Source organism: Sus scrofa, chromosome 8 (genome assembly GCF_054392235.1).
Source record: "Sus scrofa isolate SSC_HxYL_T2T_F1_AM1 chromosome 8, Sscrofa_HxYL_maternal_Yorkshire_Landrace_v2.0, whole genome shotgun sequence".
Classification (NCBI taxonomy): domain Eukaryota; kingdom Metazoa; phylum Chordata; class Mammalia; order Artiodactyla; family Suidae; genus Sus; species Sus scrofa.
In genome coordinates, this window is record NC_139390.1 from 19,239,947 (window position 1) to 19,260,896 (window position 20,950).

General features: G+C 40.0%; 1 protein-coding gene across 3 annotated transcripts in view; it reads left to right on the top strand.

The window, feature by feature from the left end:
* Positions 1-20,950, top strand: part of ANAPC4 (anaphase promoting complex subunit 4) — a 39,124-nt gene that overhangs the window by 9,542 nt on the left and 8,632 nt on the right. For 2 of the 3 annotated variants that reach the window (XR_014812265.1, XM_021101074.2), the window contains exons 7-20: positions 100-184; positions 1,133-1,237; positions 3,237-3,320; positions 4,720-4,806; positions 5,665-5,729; positions 7,032-7,074; positions 7,198-7,274; positions 8,697-8,797; positions 8,881-8,932; positions 14,436-14,491; positions 17,004-17,050; positions 18,246-18,302; positions 18,626-18,682; positions 20,699-20,792. Coding sequence is in view for 2 of the 3 variants with exons in the window: in XM_021101074.2 (XP_020956733.1) it covers positions 100-184; positions 1,133-1,237; positions 3,237-3,320; positions 4,720-4,806; positions 5,665-5,729; positions 7,032-7,074; positions 7,198-7,274; positions 8,697-8,797; positions 8,881-8,932; positions 14,436-14,491; positions 17,004-17,050; positions 18,246-18,302; positions 18,626-18,682; positions 20,699-20,792 (1,010 nt within the window). In the remaining variant the exon portion in view is untranslated. The remainder of the gene's footprint in view (positions 1-99; positions 185-1,132; positions 1,238-3,236; positions 3,321-4,719; positions 4,807-5,664; positions 5,730-7,031; positions 7,075-7,197; positions 7,275-8,696; positions 8,798-8,880; positions 8,933-14,435; positions 14,492-17,003; positions 17,051-18,245; positions 18,303-18,625; positions 18,683-20,698; positions 20,793-20,950) is intronic. The other variant, XM_021101075.2, reaches the window with a different exon arrangement.

Sequence of the window (20,950 nt, forward strand, 5' to 3'; positions counted from 1 at the left end):
GGAGTGCGCGGATTGTATGCGGGCAGGGACAACGCCTGTCTTGGTTTAGGAACTCAGTCCTCTCTGTTGTCCTCAGCTTGTTGCATTGTTTTTAATTAGGCTCAATATTCTTGTCCTTGGAGGCAGTTCTGGATTTATTGAGCTTTATGCTTATGGAATGTTCAAAATCGCTCGTGTGACCGGGGTAAGTTTTTCTTTAAAATTTTCTGTTTTGGAGTTCCCGTCGTGGCGCAGTGGTTAACGAATCCGACTAGGAACCATGAGGTTGCGGGTTCAGTCCCTGCCCTTGCTCAGTGGGTTAACGATCCCGCGTTGCCGTGAGCTGTGGTGTAGGTTGCAGACGCGGCTCGGATCCTGCCTTGCTGTGGCTCTGGCGTAGGCCGGTGGCTACAGCTCCGATTCAACCCCTAGCCTGGGAACCTCCATATGCCGCAGGAGCGGCCCAAGAAATAGCAACAACAACAAAAAAGACAAAAAGACCAAAAAAAAAAAAAAAAAATTTTCTGTTTTGTTTCCCTTAGAATACGGCCGCTTTATAGGAAAAGAATGAAACATTACTTTTTTTCTTAGTTTCAGTTATTGGAATTATTTTTAAATGTGAAGAAGATAACTTTCTTACTAAGATAAAATAGTGATAGGATGTCCATGAAGCTCAGGGGGTTTTAGTGGAATTAGTCATGGTTTTTTACCTTAACAAAAAGATGGACAGGATACGCTAGATTGTGATTGAATGTTTTTCCAGCCTTGCGGTGTTGAAGAGCTACAATTTGTGTTGGGAACGTGATGAAAGTCATCAGAAGCTCAGGCTCAGTCGCAGTGGTCTTCTCCATAGCCTTTTCTTCTTCTTACCATTCTGCAAAAGGGTAGAGAATAGGGTGGGCTCCGTGGATTGTGCTAGTTCTCCAACACTTGATTTGTGTGTTCTCCCCTTGTTGGGGGGGGATGGGGAGGTGGTGGTGGTGGTGTTTGTGTCCTTGCATCTAAATGACACATGCCTTTGTCCCCTGCATGTGTACAGCAGGAGCTGGGCATGTGTGTTTCTGTTATTTAGAACTTTGAATTTTTGCTTCCTTTGCTGTAAGCAGAGGAAGTCTGGCAATAATAATATAATGGGGATTTGACTGTTTTACAGATTGTGGGTACTTGTCTTGCATTATGTCTGTCCAGTGATTTGAAATCATTGTCAGTGGTCACAGAGGTTTCTGCCAGTGGTGCTTCAGAAGTTTCATACTTTCAGGTGAGTTGGGCAACCTGATAGCAGCAGAGTAAGTATATATATTTAAGGGTTTTACAGTATTTAAATTATCCGTATCACTGGATTCTAATGGTCATTAAAATAAAACAAAGCAAAAAAGCAATTGACTTGGCGCTTCTAAATATTATATAGAGAGTTTTATTAGTGAACATTTTACTATTTCAATGGCCCAGCGTGATTTGCATCCAAACAATGGTTTTTTTTTGTTGTTGTTTTTTTGTTTTGTTTTTTTTTTTAAGAGCCACACCTACAGCATATTGGAAGTTCCCAGGCTAGGGGTCGAATCAGAGCTGCATCTGCAGCCTGCACCACAGCTCACGGCAACACTGGATCCTTAACCCACTGAGTAAGTAAAGCCAGGGATCGAACCCACATCCTCATGGATACTAGTTGAATTTGTTACCATTGAGCCACACAATGGGAACTCCCAAACCATGTTTTGATGGTCTGTTAATGACCATATTAATTTGTTGCTGTACCAGTTTATCTTTGTACTGTTTTCTTAAGATTCTGATCCTAGTAATAATGAGAAGAGCTAATACTTATTAGTCATTTAATATGTGCCAAGTACTGATTCAATGCAATTCATTTGACTCCTCACAGAAACTCAGTAGGGAGGTAATGTCATTATCCCCATTTTGCAGATGAGTGAATGGGGCACCCAGAGAAACTAATTTGCTTGGTGAGAATTGGAAGGTGATGCTGGGCAGTCTGGTTCCCCAGTCAGTGGCCTTAACCAGCACATTGCCTTTTGTGTAAGATGATTACTTCATGTTGGAAACAACCTGTTTGATTGTGTGCTTTTTGTATCATAGATATAGAAACTGCTTGGGCCCCTATAGAGTATAGAGATGGTAGCCTTGCCATCAAGAAAATCTTCCCTAAAATTTCTTTTCAGTTAACCCAGCCCCTTAGCCTAAGGGCACGTGAACTCTCAAACACAAGTAGGACGAAAAGATGCAGGATGTGAATGTGTACGATGCTTTCCAACATGTGCTGTATTCAGAACATCAGAGAACGCTTGACTTCTGATATTTGCCGGAACAGTTGTTAATATTTGCTCTTCATCTGTCAGTTCTGTGAAAATATGACTTGCAGGACTGCATTTGATGCTGTAATAAAAGGATTTACCATTTCTTTGAAATTTTTATGATGTATATTTTTAATAACAGTGAGATAATTGAAGTGCCTTTGTAATAGATATTTAACTTGTATTTATCAATAGCCTATAATTCCTTAAAAAACTTTTTATAGATAGCTTGTGATCGTTTAAAAAATTCCTCATAATAGTTGCAAATTAGATTGTTATCTTCATTCTAACTATGTAGAGGGGATTGCTAACTTAAAGAGGATGATCAACACTGCAAAATAGAAAATTCTAAGGTTACAGAATTTTCCTTTTTTTTCTTTTTTTCTTTCTTTTTTTTATTACGCAAATGAATTTATCACCTCTGTAGTTGTATAATGATCATAACAATCTGATTTCACAGGATTTCCATCTCATAACTCAAGCACATTCCTGCACCCCACAAACTATCTCCTCTGGAGACCAAAAGTTTTTCAATGTCTATGAGTCAGCATCTGTTCTGCAAAGAAGTTCAGTCTGTCCTTTTTTCAGATTCCACATGTCAGTGAAAGCATTTGATGTTGGTGTCTCATTGTATGGCTGACTTCACTTCGCGTGATAATTTTCTAGGTCCATCCATGTCGTTAAAAATGCTGGTATTTCGTTCTTTTTAATGGCTGAGTAATATTCCATTGTGTATATGTACCACATCTTCTTGATCCACTCCTCTGTCAAAGAATTTTGTATAACCTTAGAAAGTCTCTCTGATATGTAGTTAGACCTTGACTCTTCTTCTAAATTATAGGTTGTTTTTTTTTTGTTTTTTGGGGTTTTTTTTGAGCTGAGGATTTAATTAATCTGTACAATAAGTAAATATGCCTGCTTGTAATTCACCTTATTATTTTGACTTGACAGCTTGAAACCAACCTGTTGTACTCTTTCTTACCTGAAGTTACTCGAATGGCCAGAAAGTTTACTCACATTTCAGCACTTTTACAGGTATTTATTTATAGCTCGTTTTATGTGAATGTTCTGTAAATAAAAAAACCTGAAAATCTTACTTTTTAAAGCCAACTATATGTGGTAGAGGTATCTAGTCTGATTAAAGTTTATAATGTTCATTAAAGCAAGAAAAAGAAATTTAATTGGAAATCTACTCCCACCCATCTATATTTCTCCTAAAGAAAAGGAAAAAAAGTAGTTTAAATCTTTTAAAACATTCTCGAAAATAAAATAATCTTTGAAATTTTAAGAGTATTTTTGCAAATAAAGTAATATGGGAAACAGTCACCATATAAGTTAGCTCTTGTACATAATAAATGCACCCCCAAATTAGCTTGGAATTCTATACGTTGGTGATTTAGTCAGTTGACAGTTTGTACTTGGCTCAGACGGAAACTTCTGTTATTCTGGGCCTGGTTCAGCGTCTAGGGCTGGACTTGGTCCTGTATCATTGGTCAGCTGGCTGCTCCAAGTGTCCCTTGGCTGTGATGGCTTGTTGAGGCTCCACATTCCTCATCCCCCAGCAGGCTAGACCCAACTTGTTCATGATGGTGGTGGCAGCGGGGGCGTCAAGTGCAAGGGGAAGCTTGCAAAGCCTTTTGAGGCCCTGGACTCAGTGTCACTTCCGTTGCTTTGGTCACACCAAGACAGCCCAGATTGAAGGATTGGAGAAATTGACCACGTCTGGATAGAGGAGTTACAAAGAACTGTGGCCTTCTTTTTTCAGTTTGTCACAGTCACTAATGAACTTCATGTCAGAGGTTCTGGAGATCAGTATCTTTAAATCAATACTGTTTGAAAATTGAATAGTTGCCCAGCCAGCTTTTGACAGCTAATCTACATCTTATATGTAAAAATGTACATGTACATTTATATGTAATCTAATGTACATCTTATGTGAAAAAGCTGGAAGATATCTGTTTTCCCAGGTAGAAACTTAAGACTGTTTGAGGATTTCCCATTGTGGCTCAGGGGGTTAAGAACCTGGCATAGTGTTTATGAGGTTTCATGTTCGATCCCTGACCTCACTCAGTGGGATAGGATTGGCATTGCTGCAAGCTTTGTGTAAGTTGCAGACGCTGCTTGGATCTTGCATTGCTGTGGCTGTGGCTTAGGCCTTAGCTGCAGCTCTGCTTCAACCCCTAGCCCTGGAAACTTCCATATGCCGCAGGTATGGCCTCAAAAAGAAAAAAAAAAAAAGAATGTCTGGTAGTAAAGTGGTTATCAAGTGTTAGCTATAACCTTCTCTTTCTCTGGCTTAACTGAGTTGAAATGATTTAAAGTAAATTCTGGATTTCTTTGAGACAAATTGAGAGTAAAAAGTACGTAATACTTAATTAACATATTGACTTAAATATTTTTTGCTACTTTAATGTCTTTTTCTTCTTGTTAATAGTATATAAATTTGTCACTAACATGTATGTGTGAAGCATGGGAAGAGATACTGATGCAGATGGATTCTCGCCTCACCAAGTTTGTGCAGGTAATGCCACGGACGTTTCCCATGGAAGGGGTTAAAGAGGCCACCATGTCCTTGTTTACTTCATGAAGGACGTGAGAAAACCTGGTCTGCCTTTTGAAAAAGGCTCAGATCTTGATTTCTTCCGGCTCAGTCTAACCTCGGACTCTTACTTCAGAGGGAGGCAGCTCTCTTCCCATTGGCACAATATTGGGTGGTGGGGCAGGATTGTGAAGTGCAGCTAATAGGGTGCTTGGGGAATCAGGACAAGTGTGAGAAGGGCTGGTGAGCTGTGTTCTGCAGCTGCTGTCCAGATAATCTGTTTAAATATGGGTTTGAGGGAAGGTGAAAGGTAAGAAAGGGAGACGTGTCCTGTAATTTTTTTTTTTTTTTTTTTTTTTTTTTTTTTTTTTTTGCTTTTTAGAGCCGCACCCACGGCATATGGAGGTTCCCAGGCCAGGGGTCTAATCAGAGCTACAGCTGCCTGCCTACACCACAGCCACAGCAACGCAGGATCCAAGTTTCGTTTGTGACCGTGTAGGTCATAGCTCACGGCAGCACTGGATCCTTAACCCACCGAGTGAGGCCAGGGATCAAACCTGCAACCTCTTGCTTCCTATTCGGATTGGTTTCCACTGCGCCACAATGGGAACTCCCTGTAATTTTGAATAAATATACTTGCAATTAAAAAAATACAGATCATGGAAAACCCGTCACGGCTCAGTGGTTAATGAACCTGACTAGCATCCATGAGAACGTCCTGATTGGACCCCTGTGCTGGGAACATCCATATGCCATGGGTGTGGCCCTAAGAAAGACAAAAAAAAAAAAAAAAAGGTAGAAAAAAAAATGCAGATCATAATTTTATCCGTCTTTCTCTAGGAAAAGAACACAACCACATCAGTGCAAGATGAGTTCATGGACTTGCTCTTGTGGGGAAAAGCAAGGTAGTAGACTCATATTAGATACACTTGCTTTTCCTTCTCTTTTAAAAATAGTTTATTTCAAAAGCAATTCATATTCATTGTAAAAGAAAGAAAGAAAATCCTGGTGCACAAAAAACAAAAAAAAAATAGTATATATCTTTCTAGGCTTTTTTTGTTCATGTATTTATCTGTTATGTAAATGTGATCATTTTGTGTGCATGTGTAATATATATATATGTTATATATGTATGTTTTAAGTGTATAAAAATTTAAAAATTTTATTCAGCCAAGTCAGTCTTTTCCTTTATATATTTGCCTTAGCATTATTCTCAAAAAGACTTTTCCTATCTTAAGTGTTCAAGATCTGTGTTTTCTTCCAGAGGTGTTTTTGGTGGTTTATGTTTTTATTTCATTTACATGTTCCAGATGTAGCTTATTTGGTTATATGCTATGGAAGATGAACTTTTTTTTCTAAGTGTTTAGTTAATTGTCCAGTATAATTTATTGAGTATTACACCTCCTTACTGATTTTTTTTTGCCTTTTTTAGGGCCGCACCCACAGCATATGGAGGTTCCCAGACTAGGGGTAGGATCAGAGCTGTAGCCACTGGCCTATACCACAGCCACAGCAATGCGGGATCCAAGGCGCGTCTGCAACCTGCACAGCAGCTTATGGCAACGTCATCCTTAACCCACTGAGTGAGGCCAGGGATTGAACCTGCGTCCTCATGGATACCAGTTAGATTCATTTCTGTTGAGCCACAATGGGAACTCCCATCCTTACTGATTTTATTTTATTTTTTATATTTTTATTACTCAAATGAATTTATCACCTCTGTAGTTGTATAATGATCATAACAATCCGATTTCACAGGATTTCCGTCCCATAACCCAAGCACATCCCCCCACCCCCCAAACTGTCTCCTCTGGAGCCCCAAGGTTTTCAATGTCTGTGAGTCAGCATCTGTTCTGCGAAGAAGTTCCGTCTGTCCTTTTTTCAGATTCCACATGTCAGTGAAAGCATTTGATGTTGGTGTCTCATTGTATGGCTGACTTCACTTAGCATGATAATTTCTAGGTCCATCCACTTACTGATTTTAAATACCATTTTAGCACATAGTACATTTTGTATCTACTTCAGTTTGTTCCTGGATTTTATTGTTTCCTATTGCTCTCTGTTCCTTTGTGAGTATGACAAAGTCTTCATTTTCGTTGGGCTATTTCTTTTTATTTATTTTGTTTACACATCTTATTTGTAGTTTGAAATTTAAATATTTTAAGTGTTTGTGGAGAAGACTAAAAATACTTTCTTTTTCGTTTTAGTGCTGAACTTCAGACCCTCTTAATGAACCAGTTAACAGTAAAGGTGCAGTTAAAATATCTTTATATTTCAATGGTGATGAACACGTTCTTAATTTTTTTTTTTTTTAGAATAGCATATAGTACTTTGTATGCTAAATAGATGTTTTTTTTTTTTTCTCTTAATTAGGGCTTAAAAAAACTTGGCCAGTCTATAGAGTCATCATATTCCAGTATTCAAAAGTTGGTTATAAGTCACTTACAGAGGTATGAAGATGATACAGAGTCTTTTGTTACGGCATCTACACGTACTTGGCAACCTTCCTTTCGTCATGTGACATTCTCTTTTTGAAGCTCTTCCACCTAAAATTGTTGCATTAGCATTTGAGGGGACTCTAGGAGTACCCGAGATATGGAGAATCAAAAATGGAAATTCTGCTTTTATGAAATAACTTTCCAACATCTTTTCACCACCCTAGGCCCTGTCTGGGCTTTTTTCTCACCAAGACAGCCATGAAGTATATCTTGAATAGCTAAGATGAAATTAAGTATATTTGTACATCATTTTTCGTGGTATGTAAAAGCATGTGTATGTTTTTGCATTTAACTCCTTGGTAAGGTGTTGTTATGATCGTCCTCGTTTTACCTAAGAAGAAGCTGAAGTTGAGAACCAGTCATACACATGGCCCAGGGTTATTAAGTGTCAGAGGAAGACTCTCCAGATGTTCAAGGCTCATGCTGTTTCTGGTCACAGCTACCTCACTGAAGCAGTTTGCAGGTGTTCAGTGTTTGACTTAAATTTTGGTAGATCCCTTTATGCCTTCACCTCCGCCTTGATCACTGAGGTGCCCTCCGGCCTGGTCTCCTCCAGTCCACACTTAGCCCCTCAGATGTGTTCTGCACAGTGGATCTGATCATGTTACTCTTATTTAAAAACTTCCAGTGCCTTCCCATTTCTTAGGACCAAGACCGAGGGATGGCCGGTAGCACACCTGCCTCTGCCTCGCCCACACTGGTGGCCTGCTCAAATGTGACATTGTTTTCTCCTGCCAGGGCTTTTGTACATCCCTCTTGCCTCCTGGAACACTCCCACCCCGCTCTTCACTTTCATTCTCCATCCCAGCTCACATCTCACCTGTTCAGAGAAGCCTTTCTCCAGTCCCCAGATTAGATCAGGCTCTTCTGCTGTGCCTGCCTCTGCTGTGTTTCCCCTACGGCCTCAATGGATGGTCGTTGGAATGATAGGCTTGTGTGGTGATCCCTATCTCCCCCAATAGACTGTCGGTGTCATGAGGATCCTTTTTGCTCACCATTAAGCCTCCAGTACTTAGCGTAGTGCCTGACCTAATGTCAGACCTTAATAGACATTTGTTGTGTGCTCAGTACATAGCTGTTGGGTGAACACGATGACCACCTTAAAAGTGCCAGGACGAGCCGTGGAACATGATTTGATCTTGTAAAATTGAATCTTTTGGTCATGTATTTATCTCACTAGTCGTGACAACCAAATGGTTCTGCTACAGTTTTTAGAAATAATTTTGAGACGTAATTATTTCTCATAGGAAGAAAGTGGAAGTTACTTTCAGTTTTTATTTCTGAAAACTTTCGAAATACTCAAGCAGTATTCATGCTGCCTGCTACCTTGCTGATGGTAGTGATACTAATTTATTTCTGCTGTACTTTTGCTAGTGGCTCAGAGTCTTTATTATACCATTTGAGTGAACTGAAAGGAATGGCTTCATGGAAGCAAAAATATGAGCCTCTTGGACTCGATGCTGCAGGAATAGAAGGTAGTAATTTAATTTCTTAATAGATGCACTGAACCCAGTTTACTTATTTGACAAATGATATTTATTTATTTACTTCCCTTTAGATGCTATTACTGCAGTGGGTTCTTTCATACTCAAGGCGAATGAACTTCTTCAGTAAGTATTGGGGATACTGGGATACTGGCATCATTGACTTGAGAACATTTCGCCTTTTACTTGTAAATAAGAGCCTAGCAAATTGTCATGATTTTCTTAAAATGGGTTTTTAAATTTTTTTTTAAAATTATACCTTTACATGATTAAAACAAGCCAAGAGCACAGGGATTTCATAAATAAAGTGGTATTTTCCTGTCCCACCCTTCCTCACCTCAGGTCTGCTCTCCAGAGGGAATCCTTTTAACTCTTGTAACGGTTTCTGTTTTTAATTCTATCAGTTATTTCCATATTTCTAAATTATACGACCGTACTGCATTTCTTTTACTTACCAATTTTTAGAAATTATTCCATGGAGCTCCCTGTTGTGGTTCAGTGGTTAACAAACCCAACTAGCATCCATGAGGATGCAGGTTTGATCCCTGGCCTCACTCAGTGGGTTAAGGATCTGGCGTTGCCATGAGCTACGGTGTAGGTTGCAGACGCAGCTCGGATCCCACGTTGCTGTGGTGTAGGCCAGTGGCTACAGCTCCGATTCGACCCCTAGCCTGGAAACCTCCATATACCGCCAGTGCAGCCCTAAAAGACAAAAAGGCAGAAAAAAAAAAAATTATTCTTTGTGTTTCTCTCTGTTTTCCCTAGACTGTTTGCTTTCCTTTTTGCTCACACTGTCCGTCTTTACCGTGCCGTCAGCATCTCTCTGTCTCAACAGTAGTGTCTTATCCCTGGCATCCCTCCCTCTCTGGTACCTGCTCCGTCGGTCTCCCTCTGCCTGCACCTGTCTGCAGGCTGGCTCCAGCTCACGCCGGCCACCACCCGGGCATTTTCTTCAGAACCGACATTTACTAAAACGGGGAAGACTTGGGGGAGTTACAGGCGATGTACATGTATTTTATGTTCCTCACTTGAGTTTCCCTGATTAGATTCAGGTTATACAGACCTGGCCAGGATACTACGTAATTGGTGGAGTGTGCTTCTTCAGGGGTCACAGCCAGGCAAATGATGTCTGTCTGCCTCTTCTTTAGATAATTTTGATCATCTGGTCAGTGTATTAGGCATATTAAATTTGAAATGTCTGCTAGATGCTCTGGTGGAGCTGTCCGCGTGTTGTTGATTGGCTGAGACTAAGGTTTAAATGAGGGGTCCAGGCTGGAAATGCCAGTTTGGGAGTCAGCAGCACACTGGGCTTATTTTAAGCCATGAGCCTGGATGAAATAGTGAGTGTCCTTAGAGGAGAGATCTGAAGACTGAACCGTGGGCTTTCCCACCTTAGAAGTGGGGTGATGGGGGGCTAATGAAAGAAACTGGAGAGGCAGAAAGACCAGGTTGGGGGTGTCCTGCAGGCCGAGCGAGGAAACCACTGCAAAAAGGAGTGAGGGACTGGTTGTCTGATACTGCGAGTCAGGTAAAGGGAGGACCAGGAATGAAACAGATTGTCAGAATATCATCAGAGTAAGGATTGGTGACCTTAATAAGAGCCACTTCTGTGGAGTCACAGGAGCAGCTATGATGCAGAACGAGAGCAGATGCAAAAAGAAAATAGCAAATGCAGTCTCTTGAGTTTTGCTGTGAAGGGAATGGCCAGCAGTTAGAAGTAGGTGTTGGATGTTTGTTTCTTTTTACAATGGGAGAAGTTAGAGCATGTTTACGTATGATGGGGATGTTCTTCTAGACAGGGAACGGTTGAGATGGCAAAGAGGGGGAGGATTGCTAGAGCAAGAGAATGCAAGAGGGGATGTGGTTTAGTGTGTCAGGGCGGAAGCTGGAAAAATAATTCCTTCAGAGTTGTTGGAACGAAGGCCAAAACAAACAAAAGTGATGCTGGTGTATAAGTAGATGGGGGCTTGGGGATGTTCATTTCTAATTGTTTTTATTATCTTAAAATTTTTTTTTGGCTTTTCTTGTCTTTGTTTATTTTAGGGCCATACCCGTGGCATATGGAGGTTCCCAAGCTAGAAGTCAGATCAGAGCTAAAGTCCCCAGCCTATACCACAGCCACAGCCACGCCAGTTTTGAGCTGCGTCTGTGACCTACACCACAGCTTATGGCAACGCTGGATCCTTAACCCACTGAGCAAGGCCAGGGATGGACCCTGCGTCCTCACGGTTACTAGTCAGATTTGTTTCCTCTGAGCCATGATGGGAACTCCTAAAAAAATTTTTTTAAAGTAAAGTATAGTTGATTTATAGTGTTCTGTCAGTTTCTGCTGTACAGCAGTGACCCAGTCATACATATATACACATTCTTTTTCTCATATTATCTTTCATCATGTTCTATCACAAGTGATCCACGTAGTTCCCTGTGCTATACAGCAGGATCTCATTGCTTATCCATTCTAAATGTAATAGTTTGCATCTACCAACCCCAACTCCCCGTGCATTCCACTCACTCCCCCCTCCCCCTTGGCAACCATAAGTCTGCTCTCCATGTCTGTGGGTCTGTTTCTGTTCTGTAGATAGGCTCATTTGTGCCATATTTTAGATTCCGCGTATAAGTGATATCATGTGGTATTTGTCTTTCTCTCTCTGACCTACTTCACTTAACATGAGAGTCTCTAAGTGTCTAGTTGCATCCCTGTTGCTGCAAATGGCATTATTTTATTTTGTTTTTTTTTTTTTTGACTGAGTCGTATTCCATTGTGTATATGTACCACATCTTCTTAATCCATTCATTGGCACAACCACTATAGAAAACAGTAGGGAGGTGCCTCAGAAAGCTAAATATAGAACTACTGTAATATCTGGCAGTCTCACTCCTGGGCATATATCTAGACAAAACTTTCACTCAAAAAAATACATGCACCCCTGTTGCAGCACTCTTCACAATGGCCAAGACATGGCTATTGTGCAGCACTTTCCATAACAGCCAGCAACCTAAATGTCTATGGACAGATATTGAATGTTTTTATTATCTTAATGGGAGTAGGAGGTATTCTGTCATCAGCTGAAGGTGGGCTGGGGAGGTGGTGTTGAGCTTAAGAGTGAAGGAAGAGCTCGGAGCCATTTGTCTAGTGCAGCAGAGGGCGAGAGGGAGGATTGTGGGTAGGGCCAAGGGCCGTTTGGTCAGCATTCGCGGAAGGACCAGCCAGCGTGGCAGTACAGTCTTCTTCGGTCAGGATCGGTCAGCTGCTCGGGTGGGAGCGCAGAATAGATGAGGAGTTTGATTTACTAGGCGTAGTAGGTAAAAGGAAGCCAAAGGGGAGGCAAGACGTTGAAGCAAGGGCATGATTAAAATGATAAACCTCCAATCTGCTGGTTTGGGAGGAGCGTGAGGGCATAGGGGGCTGAGAGGCCGTGGAAGGCGGTAGGACTAGCATGGTGGATGGTGGTCTCGGGGGACGAAGGTTGGGCTACTGGAGAGAGGTCCCTGGAAAGATGGTTGGTGAGTGTAGGATGCTAGAAGTGAGATTTAGAAGGTTCAGGTTGGTAGGAAGGGTCTAGGGTGTGAACCTTGGAATAGAGAGCCGGCGGGGGAGGGGAGAGGGCACCATCGCAGACCTGAGCCATGTTGCTGAATTGTTTATTATGGCAGTCCCATCTTTTAATTTCTAAAATTGTGTTCTTGTTCGTTTAATCACTTTTCAAAGCTGTGCTCTTGCTTTGTGGAAGTGACATCTTCTCACAGCTCTCTGAGGACGTTAATTAGATTTTTTAAAAGTCACTGCCCCTCCCTGAATTATCTCCGCTTCGTGTGTCACTTTGCTGTTTGTTTTGGTCTCTTGTTGCAGGCTTTCTTCAAATACCTGATGCCCACTCATTTACTCATATTTATTCATGAGGCAATTTAAAGTTGTTTGGAGTTGCTGGGTGTGGGGCAGCCCAGAGCCCGCGCACAGGAGCCAGAGCGTGCAGGCCTATGCTGTGGCGGCCAGTGCCACTGGAACCGCCTCGGCCCGTCCCAGTTTATTTGGCTTCTTTGAAGAACTCTCTTTTTGTCTGAAAGGTCGTAGACGCCTGGATGTTCATATTCTTGGGAAAGAACGTATTGGCCACTCCGTGTTTCAGTTTGTCCTCCTCTGTCCTGCCCCACATGTCATCCTAAAGTCTTGAATTGAACTTGATGTTTCTAAGGACCGAGTGTCCCCGGGGTCCTGCAGGGCCGTGACTCCTGGCTGCCCTCTCTCCACAGTGTCTCGCACGTGGCTGCCTCCCTTGAGCTTCACCAGTAACCAGGCTTTGGTTGGCTTTTGACATTTCTGAAATTTATTTTAATTTTTCCTACCACCCTCTTTTTTGTGTGTGAGTTTATAACACAGACACACACACCCCCACCATCCACCATCAGTTTTTAATGGGGTTTTAGAAGGTAGAGCTTATTATAGGTGTGTGTGCCGAGAACAGAGTGGGAGGAGAAATGACATTGCTTTCCCTCTGTGTTGAATTGTTTTGGTTCACCACATTTGCAGAGAGTAAACATAAAATATTTAAGTTTTCTGTGGTCACCTTTTAACATGCATGAAAGGTAGTTGATTTAACTTCTTGCTCCTTTGAGATACGTAGATAGAGCATTATTTTAGGGGATAAGGAGAACCTGAGGCAGTGAGGGTTTTGATGTTAGCCTGTAACAGATCCGTGGTTGCCTGGGGTGGGAGTGAGAATATTGACGGGAAAAACAGAAAGGAACCTTTCTTTTTCTCATTTTTGCTCCGAGAGAGTTTGGATCACTTGGTAACACAAGCGATGTCACAGTCTTTCATGTCTGGTGTTTTACTGTGTACACAGAGGTTAATGATACTGACCTACTTCTCCAGCTGTATTATGAGATGTGATGCCTGGAAAGGACTTTGAGATTTAGGGATGGGAAGTGCACACATTATTTGCTTAGAGTAATTATCTTACAGATGTGAGCTTAAAGAGATTTTTAAAAAAATGATACCCATCTCTATATCCGGAAACAGTTTCATCCAAGTGAAGATGACTTCCACGTACAGTACTTAATTTTGGGGGTACACTTGTGTAAAGCCCAAGGCAGTTCTGTTTTTGAAATATGTTACTCTTAGGATAAGAGCATCAACTTCCAAAAATAATGTCTACTGATACTGGAGGTAGCGAGAGTGACATAGTACAAATTTATAATAATGCTTTTCCGTTGTGCTTGATGTTTTTTTTCTTCTTACTGATCAGTGAGTATTTTTTTTTTAAACTGAGAGTAGTGCTGAAACTGGTTTTTTTTTTTTTTCTGATTCCTTTTATTTCCAGAGTTAGAAAAAGATTTCATACTTTACTGAATGCTGGGGAAACTATTACACAGTTTGTGGCAAGGCTATTATAACCAGTTAGAATCTGAGTTCTTTGCTTTATTTTTGAAAAGAACAGGATTTGCTATTTTGAGATTTTTATTTTTAGGTATGTGTTTGATTTGTAAAATCTGTTCTAAGGGCTTAAATGTCACCCAGATAGGTTATAAGAGAAGAGTAAGGATTGTTATATTCCATGATAATTGAACAATAATACATGAGCCCCATGTAATAATTTCACCCCTGATTTCTTTTATTTTTATCTTTTAGAGTTATAGATAGCAGTATGAAAAACTTCAAAGCATTTTTTCGGTGGCTTTATGTAGGTAAGTTCATTGAATGAAGCATTCTTTTTTTTTTTTAACACTTTAAAAAATTGTAAGAATATCACTTTAGATATTTCAGTTACTCTAGTAAAATTTCAAACACTGGGGGAGTAGGGAGAATAGTATAAATGACCCCCCCTTCTATCCATCCCTCAGTTTTAGCAGTTTTCAACACACGGCCAGTCTTATTTCTTCTGCACATCCACCCTCCACACACGTAACCTCTGCCATTGGTTGTCTCTATCACTTGCTGATAAATAACCCTTTTTTTACCGTGTAATATCACCTTGGGTTAAAATAACACTTTTTAAATCTCTACTTTGTATTAGGCACCATTAAGTGTTAGATTTGAAGGGGGAAAAAAGGAGAAAAAAAGAAGACATAGCCTCTGCCCTTGAACAACTTAAAACCTGTGTCACACTTTGGCCTTCTGTCTCTAGATCTGTGTCATTCCTTATGGTAGCCACTAGCCACGTGCGGCTATTTAAATTAAGCGAAATTATAGAGCATTACATGCCTGTTCCTTAGTCACGCCTGCCACATTTGAAGTGCTCAGGAGCCACCCGTGGTTAGGGGCTCCCATGTTGAACAGCACAGAATTCGAATAGTTCCATCACCCCTTCTAGTGGACAGTGACGCCCTAGCTAAATAGACTGCGGACCACGTGTGGCCTTGCTTTGTGTCTCCACAGTGTCTTTGCGCGTGTAGGTGATTAACAGAGCTATTGACTTGATTTTAAATGTCTTAATGCTCCCTCTACAGGGTGTGCATATTTTGTTGAGGTCCATTTGTACTGCTGTTTTTGTGACCTCTCTAATTAGCTTTGAAATAATTTAGTGTACCTTTCCTTCCAACATAGGCAAAATTTAGTTGTAAATGGATCTTATCCCATATTTGTTAAAATTCTAAAGAGTAAAATAGAAAATAAATCACCTGTAGTGTGCTAACATCCTTTAAACAAATAACAAAATCTTTAATTCTCATATTTTTAAAACAAGACTTCATATTTGTTGGCCTAGTATGGTTGCTTTCAATAAAAAAAGGAATGTGATCTGTAAATGTTGGCATTTAAAATTCTTGGATTTTTCTCAAAACCATACCAACACTAGCCAGAATGGGGAGCCAGAGTGTTTATCAGGCCAGCCCACTTAATATCAGAGTTAATTAGAATAAAATACAATGTTAAAACTAAATGAAATCTTAGAAGTGATTTTCTTTTACAGAAGTAGTAGCTTGGCTTACTTATAATTATTGGAGTAATTAGGCCATTTATATTCATATTGAATGTCCAAACTGTAGTAAGAAGCTGGATTAGAAGATAACCGAATTGCCGCCCAGTGCTGTCATTAGGGGAAAGCACACTGCTTTTGTTGGAGGCCTGGAGACCTAACTGTAATCGGGCACTGCCGCTCGTCGGCGCTCTAGCCTTGATTTGCTTTTCCGTGAAATGCAATGTTCGTGAAGTGAAGGCAGGGACTTCCTTTGTACTGCTGTATCCCTAGTACCTATATTACACTCATTAGGTAATTTTTGGATGGATAATTGATTGAGTAGAACTAGAAGTTTGAATTAGGAGTTCCCGTCGTGGCTCAGCGGTTAGTGAACCCGACCAGCATCCATGAGGATCTGGGTTCTATCCCTGACCTCTCTCAGTGGGTTAAAGATATGGTGTTGCCCATGAGGGTCTAGGTTGCAGAGGTGGCTCACATCCGCCATTGCTGTGGCTCTGGCATAGGCTGGTGGCTACAGTTCTGATGGGAACCCTAGCCTGGGAACCTCTGTATACCGAGGTGCAGCCCTAAAAGACAAAAAAGACTTAAAAAAAGAAGTTTGAATTCACTAAAAACATTTTATTTCTTAAAATAATCTGTATTTGCAGAATCACATCCAATATGCTTTTTCCTGACCAAACATAAGAAACATATTCAGACACTACACAAAAGCACACGCAGCTTACATCCTGGCTTAGGTGGGTGTGAGGTGTGTAGAAAACACAGTGTTGATGAAGACAACCCCATGTGAGGACAGATAGCGGCAACCCCAGATAGTGAGAAGGCATGTAAAGATAGGGCAGATATCTTCACGTAGCAAAAAAGCCCAAGGGAAGGAAACACATTTGTTTGGTTTTCTAAGGCTTTTTTTTTGGAGGAGTTACTTGCATATTTAAGAGAAGACATATCATGAGTTTGGAGGAATCCCTGCACACTGAGTCCAAGGCAAATTCAGTTTTGTTTGTCTGGAGTGGCGATGGGTTGAATTGAAGGAGGAAATGAAAAATGCTAGTTTAGGATGGCTAGACCCACTATTTTGAACCTGGAAATATAAATCAAATTTAAATTATTCACCCTTTAGTCTTTAGGAAAAAAAAAAAAAAGTTTTCCTTGGTGATAGGAAGCTGTTGAAAATGGAAAATATAGTCCAGGGAAACAGAGTTAGTCTTTGGAATGCATCTATAATTAAAATTAGGTTTGTAGTTTCCCTTTAAAGATAGTTTTAAAATTTATCTTTCCAGCAATGTTGAGAATGACAGAAGACCACGTACTTCCTGAGCTGAATAAGGTAGCGTATATAGTAGTATTTTTCCTAATACTGGTTGCCCTGGTTGAGCTCAGCTTGGCTGGTCGTCTTCATAGTCTTAAGCAGTTATTAGTTAGCAGGATGTTAGGCTGTAGACACAGTATAGATCCTAGTTAAGCCTTTTAAAAAATTTGTTTAATATATACATTTTTTTAATCTCAAAGAATACCTTTATTATGGCTATCTAAATTTATCATTTTCATATTTGAATAAGATGTTATAATCTGTATAACACAGGGTGTTTTGATTCCTTACTTGTAACTTCCTAAAATCTAAAATGCATATTTATTTTTGCTGGAAATCTAATACTTAGGTATGAGTACCTATACTGATGTCTGGTCAGCACCAGTTTCTTTCTGACTGTAAGGATTGTGACAAGTGGCAATGGAATCTCCTTCTAGAAAGATCTTACAGAATAGGGCAAAATTCCCACTTGGTTCCTGTGGCTCACTCATCCTCACCTCTGCCCAAACTGCCGTATTCAAATAAATGAGGTACTTTTGAGCATGAAAAAATGGAGAGCGTCAGAATTAGCCTTGGTGGATCAGATGAGTAAGGGGTCACAGCTTTTATACATCTCTTGAGCTGTGGATGTCTGGCCTTGCAAACCAGGGAAGTTCATGTTTGCAATTTACCTGACATCATTCCTAGCTTTATTTTGGGGGATACGGTATGTTAGCTATTGAGAGAGACCTCAAAGTGTGATTTCTAGAGGACTGAAGAGCTGGGGTAGGGAGAAGGCAGGGTCATCGAAAGAAGCAGAGGCCAGCACTGAAGCCGGCAATGCTGTTGGGTTGCAGCCCTTAACTCAGGTTGAGGTTATTTATCTGGACTGACAGTCCCCCACTCCTGGAGGAGGGACTCGACACACGCAATCTTAGCGGAAGGCTTAAAAGAACAAACAGCCCTAGGCCATAAGGAGTTCTGTAGCTATTGGATTTTCTGATTGGAAGATGGGTTTAAAATATCTAATTACAGCGCCCTGCGATTTCGTATTTTCAGAGTTGTAGAATTTCCTGAATTTCTGTGGACATTTCTCTGAAGGAACTTTGCCTATTTGTTTCATGGCTTTTAGTAGATAGTAAAAGGTCACATTTATTACTACATAAGATTTTACTGGGAAGCTATCTTTTATCTTGATTTGTTTTCTTTTTTTTTTCCATTTTGATTTTGATAGATGACTCAAAAAGATATCACATTTGTTGCTGAATTTCTTACTGAACATTTCAATGAGGTAGGAAATTGGTATTTCTGTAGTGCTTTTTAAAAAATAATTCCAATAAACTTGAGTAGTGGTAAGAAGAAATCAAATGTAATCCAATTTAGTTGAAGTTCTAAGCAAAACTATTGAGCTAATTAATGGCGGCACTTCTTTGTTAAATGTAAAGCCTATTAATTGGACTTTGGTTTGTGTGCGTCTTGCCATCCAGGCGGGAAAAGAGTAACTGCCACTAACAGCCTTCTTTAAAAATAGAGTTCTGGGTTTAAATGTAAGGTTTTTGTTTTTTTTTTTTTAATGGATTGACTTAAGAATTAAACTATGTTTGTTCTTTCTAGGCGCCAGACCTTTATAATCGAAAAGGAAAATACTTTAATGTTGAAAAAGTTGGTCAGGTATGGGCTCTGGATTAAACTTGGTTACTAATTTTTTATTTTTAAAACTTTAACAGTGTTAGTCTTTATTATACAAAACTTTTTGAAAGTAGTGGAATTCAAGATTATGTCGTAGTCCAGCCCTTTTAGTAAAATAACCAAAAAGGAGCAGTTTTTAAACTTTTTGGTCTCAGAACCCTTTTATATTCTTAAAATTATTGAGGACTCCAAAGAGCTTTTTGTGTGGATTGTATCTGTCAACAGTAGATATTATTAGGTATTAGAAATTAAAGAGCATAAAGAATATTCTGTTTGTTAATGAAGAGTAACTGTATTTCACAGAATAAAATTAAGAATGGCATTGTTTCATATTTTTGCAAATCTCTTTGATGTCTCACTTAAGGCAGCTATACCCATGTCTGCTTCTGCATTCCATCAGTTGTGATATGTTGTTGGTTAATAAAGTCTCGTTTCACACAGGTGTTATGTTTGGAAAGGGAAAAGTATTTCAATAGGTTTTTAGATAATTGTGAATATTCTTTGATACTACATTAAATTCTGACAAGTGATAGTATCTTAGGTTAGTTTCAGTGTGGACTCTAAATTGCATCAGTGGGCTTTTCACACTCTGAACCATTAAAATTCATTCACCTCTCTTGCACTTTGGATGGATCTTTTATCCCCTGCGTGATTTTGTAATACCATATATTGGCATTTGGAAAGTATCGGTTTGCCAAATTACAAAGAGCCTCCATGTGCTTACAGTATTCAAAAGTCAGATTTCATTCATATCATCACCAATCTCTTCAGACAATCTTATCTACTATGAGGTTGTCAAGCACATAGTGGCAGGTACAGGTTTTCCAAAATTTTAATTTTTGCTTGAATGTTTAAACTTTGGCATTGGCAGCAAATACTGTCAGTTGTTTCGCTTAAAGCGACAGGCTCACTTTACGTATTTGCAAGAAAATAATCTGCCAAACACCCAAGAACGAATGATCATAGTTTGTCTGTCAGTCATTCTTTTGAGTAAAAAAAACGGAATTTCATGAACAACAAAGAAGTACCTAGCTTGACTCACAACTACATTTTCATAAATGCTTTAATACGCAGCAAAAATATTTTATTTAGACTTCATAATTCTGTCACTCAGAATATTAAAAAGATTTGGTTGAGATTTAGTAAAGTTAATCATTGTAATAGCCTCATCAGAGATTAGTGAAACTGTATGGCAGAAAGGAATACAGTGACTGCTGGTGTGGTTTGGGGCCACTACCTTGATTCTTGGTGACAGTGCCAGCAGTTTTCCCTGCCTGTGCTTTTGACCCTCCGGGGAGATCTCACTACAGTGAAAAGGGCAAATGATGTCTTTTCTTTTCTTTTCTTTTTTTTTTTTTTTTGGCTTTTTAGAGCCGCACCCAAGGAATATGGAGGGTCCCAGGCTAGGGGTCGAATCGGAGCTACTGCCGGCCACAGCCACAGCAACGCCAGATCTGAGCCATGTTATACTGCAGCTTGCGCCGGATCCTTAATCCAATGAACGAGGCCAGGGATCCAACCCACTTCCTCACAGATGCTGGTTGGGTTCGTTACCACTGAACCACAACAAGAACTCTGGCAAGTGATAACCCCGATACTATTATAAGAATAGTATTGACCTTATAGATCTTTGAAAGCATCTTGAAGACTCTCAAGAGTTGCATGGACCATACTTTGAGAACTACTGCCATAGAATGGATGGACAGTTGGTACTTTTCAAATTAATTTATAAACTTACATAAATTTAAAATATGTTTCATGAAAATAGAACATGAAATCTGAACTTATGATCTCTCCATCTACATCATTCTGGTCTTTTAGTACTTTGCAGTTTGTTCAGTTGCTTGGCATTTAGCAAATTTTGGTCTTCTCACATCATAGTGCCCTTTGAAGGACTTGGCAGTAAAACAAAATAACTTAAGGAGAATACTGTTAAATAGAAACGGTTTTTCAGTTCTTCAGTTTACTAAACTTCCACTTGTAACCCTGTATCCCTAGTACTTGAAAGACGAAGATGATGATCTTGTATCCCCCCCTAACACAGAAGGGAACCAGTGGTACGACTTCCTTCAAAACAGCAACCACCTCAAAGGTATTTCCTGAGCCAGGTCGATCTTGGCCGTGTTTATGTTTATTTGAGACCAGTCATCAGTGAGCGTACTTGCCGAATACTTCTCTAAGTTCTTTCGACTTTGCTTGGGTGTCCATTTTATTGGATCAGAGAAACAGTAAAATAATAACAGTATATGA